Source organism: Carlito syrichta, unplaced genomic scaffold (genome assembly GCF_000164805.1).
Source record: "Carlito syrichta isolate Samal-C Ts95f unplaced genomic scaffold, Tarsius_syrichta-2.0.1 Scaffold107891, whole genome shotgun sequence".
Classification (NCBI taxonomy): Eukaryota; Metazoa; Chordata; class Mammalia; order Primates; family Tarsiidae; genus Carlito; species Carlito syrichta.
The window spans coordinates 78,382-93,249 of NW_007051987.1; the positions used below are offsets into that span (position 1 = coordinate 78,382).

The 14,868-nt window shown below is 50.7% G+C and overlaps 1 protein-coding gene across 1 annotated transcript in view; it reads left to right on the forward strand.

The window, feature by feature from the left end:
* FAT2 (FAT atypical cadherin 2) overlaps positions 1–14,868 on the forward strand; it is a 66,978-nt gene that overhangs the window by 42,489 nt on the left and 9,621 nt on the right. Inside the window, exons 14-19 of the mRNA XM_008067814.1 lie at positions 3,450–3,664; positions 4,650–4,787; positions 5,700–5,843; positions 7,466–7,663; positions 11,491–12,301; positions 13,340–13,485. Coding sequence (XP_008066005.1) covers positions 3,450–3,664; positions 4,650–4,787; positions 5,700–5,843; positions 7,466–7,663; positions 11,491–12,301; positions 13,340–13,485 — 1,652 coding nt within the window. The remainder of the gene's footprint in view (positions 1–3,449; positions 3,665–4,649; positions 4,788–5,699; positions 5,844–7,465; positions 7,664–11,490; positions 12,302–13,339; positions 13,486–14,868) is intronic.

Consider the following 14,868-nt stretch of genomic DNA (forward strand, 5'->3'; position numbering starts at 1 on the left):
GCGCTTCCGCCTGGACGCGCGCGCAGGTGAGCCGGCCCCGCCCACACGCCTGTGCACTGGGGCGTTGGGGGGATTTCTCCACTTCCCTGGTGGTGTCTCTGCTCTCTGCCTCGCTGGTCCCTTCTTGCACCCGGAGCCACCCTGTTGCACGCATCCCCCCCCAGGAGTCTGTGCTCAGAGCCCTCAGCGATCCCTTCTCCACCCACGGTTTGCAGCCCCTGGTCCCAGCTCAGGCCCAGCCCCGGGAGGCGAGGCCGCCCCTCGCCCTGGCTGCGGAGGCCCCAAGCACTTGCTGGAAACTGGAGCTCGCTCAGCCAGGACAAGGCTGCCAGCTTGTCTCCTGGAGACCCTCCCTCACCCTTTTCAAACCTCCTAGCACCCCTGAAGTCTCCCTGACTCTCATGAGGAGAGAAGTCACTAGGAAACCCTCTCTCTTCTTTCCTCCCAGTCATAGAAGAGTCCAAGTCAGACTCAGCAACTCACAGAAGGGCTTCGGGCTGCCCAGGTCAGCCCCTGTCCCCTGCGGGTCCCCAGGGACAGTGCTCTCTACCTCCCCAAACACCGCCTGATCCTTGATCAGTGCTTTTAATACGTTTTTCTTGTGGGGCTCTTAAACATATTGAAAAACAGAATAGGCCGGGCACGGTGGCTCACGCCTGTAATCCCACCACTTTGGGAGGCTGAGGCGAGAGGATTGCCTGAGCCCAGGGTTGGAGACCAGATAGGGCAACTTGACAAGCCCTCATCTCTACAATAAACAAAAAAATTAGCCGGGCATGGTGGCACATGCCTGTAGTTCCTGTGAGCATGCCATTGTACTCCAGCCTGGGCAACAGTGAGACTCCGACTCGAAGAGAGAAAAAAGAGAAGCAGAATAATACAACAGACCCCTATGTCACCGCAGTAATTATCCACAGAGACCAGTCAGACTTCAGCTTCCTTTCAGCCCCACACCCACCCACTCCTGAATTATTTTGAAGCAAATCCAAGACTTGATTTCATTTGTAAAGACTTTGGTGTGTATCTCTAAGCAAGGAGAACTCCATTTATAAAAGGTAAGATATCACACCTAAAGATAATCCCTGGATATGATCTCATACCCAGACTGTCCATTTTTCGAATTATTTTACAAATATCTTTTTGAAGTTGACTTGGAGCATCCCCAATACATCTATATATTGCATTTTGTTGATATGCAATATCTTAAGTCTCAATCGCTAACATTTTCTACTTCCTCTTTATCCCCTGCCCCCTGCCATTTATTGAATGAAACATGAGTCCTGCGACTGGGAGAACTGACCATATTTTGAATTGACTGGCTATGTCTGTGTGATGTCATCGAGCATATCCCTCCCGCCTTTTTATGTCCTATGAATGACACTTGGGTGGAAGACCTTGATTGGCTTCAGTTAACAAGGCTTCTAGACTATGCTGTGCTGATTGCATCCTGTTGGAGACACATGTGGGCTCACTCTCTCTCTTTTTAAATGTCATTTAAAATTTATTATAAGATAAAGATGAGATCTTGCCATATTGCTCAGGCTGGTCTCAAACTCCTGAGCTCAGGCAGTCCTCTCACATCAACCTCCCAAAGTGCTGGGATTACAGGTGTGAGCCACCGCACCCAGCCTCATTGGATCTGTTCTCTGATGTTAACCTTGACCATGAGTTCAGGTGTTATCAGCCTGACCTATTATGTGGAGACAATTGTATATAAATCTGTGATCAATGTCTTCATTAGCATCTCTCCTAATGGTTTTAGCAGCCATTGCGCATTATTTCCTAGATATACTATTTCATTAGGGCTGCAAAATGGTAAATTTCTAATCCTATCATTTCTCATTCATTTTATTTTATTTTATTTTATTTTATTTTATTTTTGAGTCAGAGTCTCACTCTGTCACCCAGGCTGGAATGCAGTGGCACACTTACGGCCACCGCAGCCTCAACCTGCTGGACTCAGGCTACCCTTCCACTTCAGCCTTCCAAGTAGCTGGAACCACAGGCACGTGCTACCATGTCCGGCTAATTTTTTGATTTATTGTAGAGACAAGGTCTTGCCATGTTACCCAGGCTGTTCTCAAACCCATGGGCTCAGGCAATCCTCTCGCCTCCGCCTCCCAGAGTGTTGGGATTACAGGTGTGAGCCACCACACCCAGCCTCATTCCTCATTCCTCAATCACTTTCTTTCTTTTTTTTTTTTTTTTTGAGTTGGAGTCTCACTCGGTCACCCAGACTGGAGTGCAGTGGCCATTCCCGGCCACCGCAGCCTCACCTGCTGGGCTCTGGCGATCCTTCCGCCTCAGCCTTCCGAGTAGCCGGAATTACAGGCATACGCTACCACACCTGGCTGATTTTTTTTATTTATTGTAGAGATGAGGTCTCGCTGCCCAGGCGGGTCTCGAACCCGCGGGCTCAGGCAATCCACTCACCTCAGCCTCCCAAAGGCGCGGGATTACAGGCTGAGCTACCGAGCCCAGTTCCTCATTCACTTTCTAACTGAATTATTTCATAAAGAAGAGTTGCCATTGGCAAGTGATGCTGTTGAAAGAAAAATAAAATAAAATAAAAGGAAGTCTCCACTATGAACTATGCGGTTATCCAAGAGAGACAGGGTAAATCCTTATTCTTTTCTTTTTTCCCTCTAGTTTTCAGAATAATAAATGTATGCCCTCATGATTTATTGAACAACTGTGGGTATCATGAAACTCTCCTTATGATCTAAGGTCTGTCATGTACAAGCTGAGTAAGGATAGGCAAGTCACACACCCGTGCAAGCCTCAGCTGACTCACCTAGAACATGGGAATCACAATTGTTTCCACTCTGCAGTTATTTTAGATCTAAATGAGACAAATTTGGCATCACAGACTTAAATGACATTTAAATCAAACATTACAGAAATGAGTGAGGGAAACACTTCTATTGGGAATGTTAATAAGAAAAATCGAAGGCCGGTTGTGGTGGTTCATGCCTGTAATCCCAGCATTCTGAGAAGCTGAGGCAGGAGGATCGCTTGAGGCCAGAAGTTCATGACCAGCCTGGGCAACATAGTGAGACCCTCCCCCATCTCTACAAAAAATAAATAAATTTGCTGGGCGTGGTGGCAGAGCCTGTAGTCCCAGCTACTCGGGAAACTGAGGCAAGAGGATCACTGGAGCCCAGGGGCTCGAGGCTGCAGTGAGCTATGATCATACCATTGCATTCCAGCCTGGATGACAGAGGGAGGCATTGTCTCTAAAAAGAAAAAAGAAAAGATAGAAAATGAGAGGAGATGGAGGAGGAAGGGGGAAGGGAACAACAGAGAAGGAGGGATGGAAGGGGAGGTGACAGAGGAGACTCACCTCTCCTGCCCGTTGAGCTGCCCTTCTTGGGGCTGGGCTCAGACCTGTAGTCCTCTGCCTCTGGCTTCCAATGGTCTCAGCGCTCCCATCACCTCTTGTTCCTCAGGGATTCTCTATGTCAACAGCAGCCTGGACTTCGAGACAGGCCCCAAGTACTTTCTGTCCATCGAGTGCAGCCGGAAGAGCTCTTCCTCCCTCAGTGACGTGACCACAATCGTGGTCAACATCACAGATGTCAACGAACACCGGCCTCACTTCCCTCAAGACCCGTACAGCACGAGGGTTCCAGAGAATGCCGTCGTGGGCGACGTCATCCTCACAGTAAGGGGCGGCAACCTTGCTCCTTGTGGGGCAGAGACCTGGGGTGGACTCTGATCTCACCTCCCACCCCCAGCCATCCGTGAGCATGGATTCGTTTATTAAGTGAATACACCATAGCCTGAACTCTGATCTGTAGCTCCTTGGCCAAACTGTCCCTCATGAGAGAATGTCTCGCCCATTTGGGAAGATCAGAGACAGATAGAACGGGGCATAGGGTAGGCGAGCTCTGATGGAAGAGGAAGGAGAGGACATAGACCCCACAGGACTGCCAGAAGCCCCAAAGCCTGGAAGGGCCTGGCCCCACCGAGTGACATGGGGTGACAGTGTGGGGGAACAGGGACTGAGGGACACTTCCTGCATTTAAATATGCAATTGCTCCCTTCAGTGACCAAACTCCCAAGCCCATACCACGGTCTCCAGGGCCCTCCCCATCCTGTCTTCCCGGCTTCTCTCCTTCCCCGCCAGACATGCTCCCAGCTCCCCCACACAGGAAGATGTGCATTTCCCCAGATGACTTCTGCACATCCATGGCTCTGGACTCTCACTGCTTCCTTTGCCTAGAATGCCGCTCCAGCCTCGAATCCCTCCTTGTCCTTCAGGTTTCGTGAAGCCCTCTTCCACTGCCCTAGTGTAACATGACACATGTTCTCTGCTCTCACGAGTATGATCACGCTTTACCCCAAATTAGAATTACCCATAAAATGAAGCATTAAACTTTCTGCAGGTACATTCCTCACCTCCTAGGACAGGCCCTAGCAGTCTGTCAGCATGAGTGAATGAATGAATGAATGAATCCTGGCTCACTGAAGTCCACACTAGGATGTAAATGAAGAGATTCCCTTGGCAGGAATGACTGGTCCAGGGACTGACTGCCCGATGCAGTCACTGGGACAGGGACACATCTGTCCCCCCGCAATCCCAGGGACCAAGATTCCTTTCTAATCCCTCTTGTGTCTCCATTGACTGTCTCCCACCCCCACTGCAGGTGTCGGCGACTGATGAAGATGGACCCCTAAATAGTGCCATCACCTACAGCCTGGTCGGAGGGAACCAGCTGGGGCATTTCACCATCCACCCCCAGAAGGGGCAGCTGCAGGTGGCCAAGGCCCTGGATTGGGAACAGGTGAGTCCTGTGGGAGAGGCCCACCCTGAGCTCATCAGAGCAGACACAGGCCTGCTGTGTGTCCCAAGGATGAATTGCAGTCCGCACCCCATCCTGACGCTTCCCAGACCTGCCCAGAGTGTGTGAGGGCCTCTGTGGACTATGAGGCCAGAGAAGGAGAGGGACCGGGTGACCTTAACCTTCCCTAGAGGAGCTTAGGCAGCTTCTCACAGTTGACCAAGGGTCATCAAATTATTACAGGAACAGGTCGGGTGCGGTGGCTCAAGCCTTTAATCCCAGCACTTTGGGAGGCTGAGACAAGAGGATTGCCTGAACCCAGGGGTTCAAGACCAGCCTGGGCAACTTGGCGAGACCTCATCTCTACAATAAAAAAACAAAATTAGCTGAGCATGGTAGCTTGCACCTGTAGTTCCAGCTACTTGGAAGGCTGAGCCGGAAGGATCACCTGAGCCCAACAGGTTGAAGCTGCGGTGGCCGTGAGCGTGCCACTGCACTCCAGCCTGGGTGACAGAGTGAGACTCCGACTCAAAAAATAAATAAATAAATAAATAAAAACAGAAAGATTGTTACAGGAACGGCCACCATTTATTGAGCTCCTACTCTGTGCCAGGCTTTTTGCTAAGTGGTGTACATATATCGGGCCATTTGATCCTCAGATAACCTCAGGGAGTGAGTCCTGATTCTGTCTTCACGGAAGTCTAGTCACTTTCCGAGGGTCTCTTAGCCAGTTGGTTGAGTAGGAAGTCACTCCTACGTCTGACTCTGGAACCTGAGCCCTAAATGCAATGGATGGGCTCTTGGGGGTGGGCACAGGGACGTGTCCCCATCTCATTTTTCTGAAAATGTGAGCAATGAGTCGGTTGGCAGAGTGAGGGGCCTCACTGCTAACCTCTGCTGGGCATCTCACCACAGACCCCCAGCTATTCCCTGAGGCTCCGGGCCATGGACAGCGGGCATCCCCCACTGCATGAGGACACAGATGTCACTGTCCAGGTGGTCGATGTCAATGATAACCCGCCGAGATTCTTCCAGCTCAACTACAGCACCACTGCCCAGGTGAGCTTGAGCCTCCCAAGGCACCCGAGCCCTTCCTCCCTGCATCATTCTCCCTGGGGGCAGGTGCCCCTCAGTGGCATCAGTCCTCTCAACTTGTCCCTGACCTTCCTAAACGCAACAGACTGCTGAAAGAGATCATGGAATTAAAAATAGTCAGGCACTGTGTGAGGCATGTCCACATTCATTAGCTCATGTGGGGCTCACAGCAGCCACATGACACCAGTAGTATCCATTTTACAGATTTTAAAAATTGAGGTGCAGAAAGATGCCGTAGCTAGAATGTGGCAACCCTGGGGTGTAAACCCAGGAGGTTTTCCAAATCCCAGCCTATTTTCACCATACCACTGGCTTGCACATAGGATTTGGGAAGGGCCTCAGGAGTCTCTGAAGAACTGTGGGAGCCTTAAGGGGTGAGGGAGGTGAGAAAGTGAAGAAGGCAGAGTTCTGGATCCTGCTATGCATCACCAGAGTTGTTCCACTTCTGCCTGTTCTGTATAAACTAGGATGCTTTGGCTGCCAATAACAGATTACCTGACAAAAAATGTATTAAGTCACAAGGACTTATGATTTTCCATGATAAGAGGTTGGGTGGTGGAAAATTCCATTCCAGAAATGTTTATTTCAGTACAAAATGATGTGATGGCTTTGGGTTAACCTTGCCCCTCATGGTTGCAAAACGGCTGCGGCAGCCCCAGTCTCACATCCTTGCTGACTATCTTCAAAAGCACATAGAAGGGAACTTCTTTTCAAGGTTCTGTTTTTCTCAAAGAAGAAGACTTTTAAAAAATGAATGGCCTGATCCAGTTATCTGAATTGGATTGCATGCTGACCCTTAAACCAAAAATGGCACAGGGAATCAGACTATTAGAACTGACTCAGATCAATCACAGTTCATCTCCTCTTTGGAGGGGTACATCTTTTGTGAGGACATTGCCACCCCATCCCTGAACAAAAGCAGGGTTTTATTTTACAGGGAGAGACAGGCAGTCATCAGTTTCTGCACACTGGATTCTGTTTGTAGATGAGACTGTGATGCTGAAAAGACAGTTAACAGTCATTGCGGTATAGCCCTGAATACCCCTGTTACAGAACAAAGGAATGATACCCAGGGGATCCATTTTCTAAGTTGAATTCCTAGTTATCTCTGAATTTGCTCGTCAGATGGGCGTTGCATTAATCTAGGCAAGAAATCACTTATGGGTGTTCAACTGACCCTGCAAGTCACATAATTCCCTTTTGAGTCCTTGGTACTAACTAACTTAAATTCGTGACTCATCAGCTGTGTGACCTTGGGCAGATCACCTCTCTGGAAAATAAAGGGTTTGACCTTGGTCTTTCAGGACCCTTCAAGCCCAATGGACTTTGTTTCTAGGACCCAACACTGTTCTCAGGGAACTCCTAGTCTAGACTGGAAAGTCAACAACTATCTCAAAGGCAGGGGGCACGAGGGAGCACCAGCTTCCTCAAAGGCAGGCAGCAGGAGTGAGCATCAGCTAAAGGTCCAGACATGGCTTATGAGCAGTCGGAGAGCCAAGGACTCATCCTAGAGGAGAGATCCAGAAAGATGCAAAAGGAAGGACCTGGGTCGTTTTGCTCTTTTGTTTCTGTCACTCTCGGTCTAGGAGAACGCCCCCCCTGGCAGCAAAGTCCTGCAGCTGATCCTGAGTGACCCGGACTCCCCAGAGAATGGCCCCCCCTATTCATTCCGGATCACCCAGGGGAACCAGGGCTCTGCCTTCCGAGTGACCCCAGAAGGATGGCTGGTGACCGCTGGGGGCCTGAGCAGGAGGGCCCAGGAATGGTATCAGCTTCAGATAGAGGTGAGAGCTGTGCTTCCCTCATGAGGAAACGTGTATGGCGTCGGACGTGATGGCTCATGCCTGTAATCCCAGCACTTTGGGAGGCAGAGACGGGAGGATTGCCTGAGTTCAGGGGTTTGAGACCAGCCTAGGCAACTTGGTGAGACCTTGTCTCTACAATAAATGGAAAAAATTAGCCAGGCATGATGGTGTGCACCTGTAGTTCCAGCTACTTGGAAGGCTGAGACAAAAGGATCGCCTGAGCCCAGCAGGTCGAGGCTATGGTGGCCGTGAGTGTGACACTGTACTCCAGCCTGGGTGATAGAGTGAGACTCCTACTCAAAAAAAAGAAAAGTATATGGAGCATGTGTGATGTGCCAGGCCCTGGGTTGGTGCTCCCCACACACTGTGGCACTGAAGCCTCATCACACTCTTAGGGCAGATACTATGACTGCCCCACCTTACAGAAGAGGAAACTGAGGCACACAGAGCTTAAGTGACTGGCTTAAAGTAATACTGTTAATAGGTGTCAGAGGTGGGTAGCTTCAAACACGAGCACTCTGACCCCAAATCCCAAACTCTTAATGCTCACGTGGTACCCGGGCAGGACATCCCCACTCTGGCTCTGACTCTCAGAGTCTGGCCAGAGTAGCTCTCTGAGCCTCAGGGATTGATGACAAGACCTCCCTCACAGGTTGGTTGGGACCACGTGGGAGGCTGCGTGCTGTGGAGGGCTCATGGATTGGGGAATTGCCCAAGAACGGCGGTCAAAAGGTGGTCAGACCTTCCTCCCTCACTTGGTTTCCCTTTCCTAAATCTCAAATCTAGAGCACCCTGCTCTTCTGCGAACTTATGAGCTGGAAACGATGTATCCATTCAATCCGTCAGTCATTCAGTCTCTCAACAAGCATTTATTGAGCACCTGGTGTGTGTGAGGCCCTTTGCCAGTTGCTGGGAACACAGCAGAGGATGAGAAGGAAATGGCTCCTGTCCCCAGGCCTTTCATTTTAACTATGGAGACAATAAACAGATGTAGAAAGAAACAACACGCTGAGAAATAAGATGACAGGAGACTCACATGGCTCAGGGGACGCATGTGGTCAGAAGGAGGAGGCCTCTGTGGGTGACATGTGAGCGGAGATCTGAGCCACTAGCCACATGGGGAGAGTTCCAGGCAGGATGGCCTAGATGAGTTAGATGGGTGAGGTCCCAAATAGAGAAAGGGCTCGGGGTGACCTGAGACGTGGCCAAGGGGAAATGCACAGTGAGCAATGTCAGGAGATAGCTGGGCAAACTGGAGGACCGTGTTACCCATGGTCCCAGCTGTGAGAGTGAGAGAGGTACTACCTCAGTCCATCTGGGATGCTAAGCCGAACACCGTAGATGGAATGGCTTAAAGGATAGTTCTGGAGGCTGGCAGTCTGAGATCTTCATGCCAGCAGGGTCTGTTCTGGTGTTGCGGACCACTGGCCCGCTTGCTGTACCCTCACATGGCAGAAGAAGAGTGAGCTAGCCGTCCAGCCTCTCCTTATAAGGGTGTTAATCCCATTCACAGGGGCCCCACCCTCATGAGCTAGTCACCTCCCAAAGGTTCCACCTCCTAATGCTAGCCCATTGGCGATGAGATTTCAGCCTATGGATTTTAAGGGCACACGAACATTCTCCTAAAATAGGCACTACAAATAACTAATGGGTGATCACTGATTCACAACACATAAAAATCAAAACCGTCCTTGGGAAACCAGGACGTGCCGCCATCTAATGAGAAGCCTTGGTCGTCCTTCTGGCTTTGAATCTGATGAGAAGTGAGCGCTGAGAAGGGGTTAAAGAGTTTCCATAGGAAAGGGGCCCTGCTGGTGTCTTGGGAGCTCAAGTTGGAGCCCCGGGGGGGCGGGGGGCGAGGATCCGTGACCCATGAGAAGTCATCAGCTGGAGATGGTGGAGCTGAGACCTTGGGTGATGGACAGGATACAAGACATGGACACATGTGGGACAGATTTTACATGCAAATGGACGGGAGTTGGTGACGGGTTTGGTGTGGGGCTAGAAAGGAAAGAGAAGCATCAGGGTGATCTCAAACTGCTGGCTCCAGTGAGGACTGGGTGGGAAGGCCATTCATGAGGGGGGAGGACTCGGGGAGAAGGCAGGACAGGTCTTTGGGGTTAAACAAGGCTCTGTTTTGCATGTTCCCTCCCAGTTGACTGTGAGCCACCCAGGCGGAGGTGTCCCAGGGGTAGCTGGGAAGGGGAGTGGGCAGCTCAGAACACAGATGTGGTGAATGTAGATGGTCCTCAGAGCCAAGAACACGCATGTGATCACCTTGGGCGAGGTGAGAAGGAACAGTTTCCTGACCTCAATGTTCTGAGGCCCAGGCACAGGGCGCATCCAGACAGGTACTTGGTGACTGCTGGCACCACCCCCATCAATTGCATTTGTCCTGTTTGTTTCCACATCCATTCACTGGCAGGCACCACGGGTCACAAAGACAAACACAGACTGTGGACACAGATAGGCGCTCAGGTTCTGCTCAGGCCTGACCCAATTTATGACCTTGGGCGAGTTACTTGACCTCTTTAAGACTCAGTTGTAACTTTTGTAGGATGGGAGACTTGATGGTACCTATCTCATGAGGAAGACAAACCGTGATATTGCACTGAAAGCATTTAAAAGTGACTGGCACATGGTTCATTCTCAGTTAACGTTAGCTATATAATTAGTAACAGTATTAACTGTTGTTGCAGTGTTGTAATGAGTAATCTTATTAATGGTTGCTGTTGCTATCGATGTCTCTGCAGCGTTGTGCACAGTTCCCAGCAATCGATGTAATTTGGCAACTTTCTCGTGCGCTCCAAGTGTTGTAATGCACGCGAGTCAGATAATTACTACAGGGCAAAGTGTGGAGACCCTTGTGACTGCTGAGGAAGGGATAATGTCACTAGGGCCTGGAAGGCAAGCTTCGTCCTTCCTAAGCCAGGCAGGAGGTGGCTTAGGTGAAACATGAAGGGAAATGCATTTTGAGAGACATTCTTCTCCCTGCTTCTGTGAGGTCAGGGGACCCTCACGTGAAACCCTCCATGGCTTTTCATGCTCGGACATAAACTCTCACCCGTGCTCCCCAGCCCAGCAGTGAGGCCAGCCATCCTCCTCACCCTCACACTGGCAGGTGGCCCCCTCTGTCTCGTTGAACCTACCGCCTGCTTTCCTACCCCAGGACCTTAAGCTTGCTGTCCCCTCTGTCACTTCTCGTCCCTCAGGACTCAACTCACACGGCACTCCTCAGAGGCTCGTCCCTCCACCTGATGGAATTAGGTCTGTGTTAACTTCCTTCACAGTGCTTTCTCTTGCTATTTGGCACTTACTCATTGTCTCTTTTCTCCTGCTCTGGGCAGAGGCCTGGCCTGTACATGGTACTCAATAAATACTTGACTAACCAGAAGAACAACCCCACTCCTACCCCAGTCACATGGCTGAGGGGAATCCCCAGGCTGAGCAGGGTGCATGAAAGACTGTGGGCTGGACTCACTAAGAGACACCTGATGCCTCCCAAGAACAGAGACTGAAAAAGGAAGTCCACAAGGAAGGAGGCCACAGACTGACTGGAGGGATTTAGAAGAGGCTCAGAGAGATGTCAGATGAGGAAACCGCATTGCTTTCCCTTGGGCAGTGGGATGCAATTCCCCCCTCCATTCTCTGCAGAACCTTCAGAAAATCTTTATTATACACCAGTGCTTTAGATTCCCCCCCTCCCGACTGCGATAACACACTGAGCCCGCCCTTACATGTGGGGCAGAGAGACATGCCGAGAGCTCTGCAGTTCCGCCGGTGATCAGTGTTTGTTTTGCCCACAGGCAACAGACAGTGGCATCCCGCCTCTCTCGTCCTCGACGTCTGTCCAGGTCCACGTCACAGAGCGGAGCCACTACGTACCCTCGGCCCTCCCACTGGAGATCTTCATCACTGTGGGCGAGGAGGAGTTCCAGGGTGGCATGGTGGGCAAGATCCATGCCACCGACCGAGACCCTCAGGACACACTGACCTACAGCCTGGCAGGAGATGAGGCTCTGGGCAGGCGCTTCTCTGTGGGCGCGCCCGACGGCAAGATTGTGGCCGCCCAGGGCCTGCCTCGAGGCCGCTACTCGTTCAACGTCACGGTCAGTGATGGGACCTTCAGCACCACTGCTGGGGTCCACGTGCACGTGTGGCACGTGGGACGGGAGGCCCTGCAGCGGGCCATGTGGATGGGCTTCCAGCAGCTCACCCCCGAGGAGCTGGTAAGTGACCACTGGCGGAACCTACAGAGGTTCCTCAGCCACAAGCTGGACATCAAACGGGCTGACATCCACCTGGCCAGCCTTCAGCCTGCAGAGGCCGTGGCTGGTGTGGACGTGCTCCTGGTCTTTGAGGGGCATTCTGGAACCTTCCACAAGCTCCAGGAGCTGGCCTCCATCATCACTCGCTCGGCCAAGGAGATGGAGCACTCCGTCGGGGTGCAGATGCGGTCAGCTATGCCCATGGTGCCCTGCCAGGGGCCCAGCTGCCAGGGTCGGACCTGCCAAGACATAGTGCACCTGGACCCCAAGGTTGGGCCTACGTACAGCACCGCCAGGCTCAGCATCCTGACCCCGCGGCACCGCCTGCAGAGGAATTGCTCCTGCAACGGTGAGCAACGCATCCTCCCTAGGGGCCACTGGACTGCCGGGCTCTGTGGGAGAGTCCCCTGAGGTTTACTACGGCTAAAGGACATGGACAGGTTGTGGCCTCACACGATCCAGATATGGAACAATACCCAGTTCTCTGGCCACTTTTTAGAATTTTGAAAATAACAGTAAGGACACAATAGGCAGTTTAACATCATGGCTAACAGCATGGATGGTGACTTCAGACAATCTGGGTTCAAGTCTGATCTCTCCTATTTACGAGCCAGGTGACTTTAAGAAAGTTACTTAACCTCTCTGTGCCTTTGGGCTAGCTGTTGCAGGAACTAAATCAGTATTATATGTATCAAATGCTTGCTTAGAACAGTGCCTGACATATACAAGACGGACCAAAAAAAAAAACCCTGGCATTTATTTATAAAAGATGGTGTATTTATTCTTATATGTTTAAACTTCAATCACCTTCAAAGTACTCTCCATTTGTTGCAATTCACCTATTGAGATGCTTTTTCCACGGCTCAAAACAGTTTTTGAACTCATCGGTGCTGATGCCTTTTAGCGCTTCTGCCATTTTTTTGTTTCACCTCTTCTCCACTGGCAAAACGTTTCCCTTTGAAAACTTTTTTCTTTCAAGGAAACAAAAAAAGTCACTCAGGGTGAGATTGAGTGAATAGGGAGGGTAGGGCATGGAGGTCATGTGTTTTTGGTTTTTAAAAAAAACTGCTAAACACTCAGCGAGGTATGGGCAGGAGTGCTGGTAAATCACCCACCATGAAATGGGCAAGCATGTTGAAAGAATCTTAAAAAAAAATTGCCTGCAGCTGAATGCACCCTCTCACAACACTAGCTGGTTCACTGATGCCAGTGGGTTCCTAGAACACCTACCCTGGAAAAATAACTTCCCCCAGCCTAGTTTCTTCATGTATTAAAAAATGAGCGGTGACTCTATTTGCCACCCAAGGACTGAATGAGACAAAGTCAGTCCAAGGGTCCCGTGGGGAACCACTGCAAGTGGAGGTGACAGCTCTGGTTGCTTCTGCAGGCACAGCGGTGAGGCTCAGTGGTCAGAGCTACCTGCGGTACAGACCACCAGAGGCTGGGAATTGGCACATCCATTTCTATCTGAAAACGCTCCAGCCACAGGCCATTCTCCTGTTCACCAACGAGACAACGTCGATGTCCCTGAAGGTATGACCCTGCCAGCCCGGAGCATCATGTGGGTGTGGGAGATGGGAAGGCCATGAAGATAGTCAAGAAGTCCATTTCTGGCAAAGAAACCTCCCCAGGGTTTTCAGGGATACTGGGCATGACTGCTGGAGCAGGTTCAGTCTTGATGGCCACAGCCATCCCAACTGGAGAGGCATATCCAAGGACAGTCACAGAAGGCCACTTGCTCAGTGCAGTGAGACAGAAAGAAATGCACGAGGTCACCTAGCCCTGGTGCCGGGATCACTTTTGCTAAAAAACAGACCAGTGCCTCTCAGGCAGCGTACATTGACATGGAATCACATGGAAGGAAAATGAATCTCCTTTCTTTCTTTCTTTCTTTTTTTTTTTGAGTCAGAGTCTTACTCCATCGCCCAGGCTGGAGTGCAGTGGCCCGCTGATGGCCACCCCAGTGTTGACCTGCTGTGCTCTGGCGATCCTTCCACCTTGGCCTTCCAAGTAGCCAGAACTACAGGTGCACCACATCCAGCTAACTTTTTGATTTATTGTAGGGACGAGGTCTCACCAAGTTGCGCAGGCTGGTCTTGAACCGGTGGGCTCAGGCAATCCACTTGCCTCAGTCTCCCAAAGTGCTGGGATTACAGGCTGAGCCACCAAGCCCAGCCAATGAGTCTCCTGCCTGAGTTGGCCTGCCTGAGTAACACACTTCAACACATGTGCCAGTCTCCCATTTGAACAAAGAGAAAGCCATCTGTGGCCACTAGATTTTAATTCATTCAACACAGATTTACTACTTGTGACAGGTACTGTTATAGGTGCTTGGATCTCATCAGTGAATAAGCAAACATGCCTCTTACAGCTTTTCTATTGGGGAGAGACTGACAGTAAACATAAACACAGTAACTCAGGAAATCATGGAGTTTGTTCAAATTTGATAAATCCTATGAGCAAAAGAGAGGGAAAAAAAGACAAAAACGGGGGACCAGGCATGAGGGGAGTTGCAATTTTAAATAAGGTAGCCAGGGAAGGTTTTGATGAGGTGATCATTGAGCGACAATTTGAAGAAGGTAAGGGAGTCAGCCATGTGGACATCTGAGGGGAACAGCATTCTAGGTAGAAGGACTAGCAATGCAAAAGCCTTTTGGCAAGAGAATGCTTAGCATGTTTAAGCAACAGCTCAAGAGTTCTACGTGGCACAGTGAAGTGAGCAAGGGAACCGTGATCGTAGGAATTGAGGTCAGAGATGTCATGACTGGGGGGTATACCCATAATGGTCTTGTGGAACACTATAAGAACTTTGGCTAGCTGGGCTCGGTGGCTCAGCTTGTAATCCCACGCCTTTGGGAGGCTGAGGTGAGTGGATTGCCTGAGCCCGCGGGTTCGAGACCCACCTGGGCAACGAAA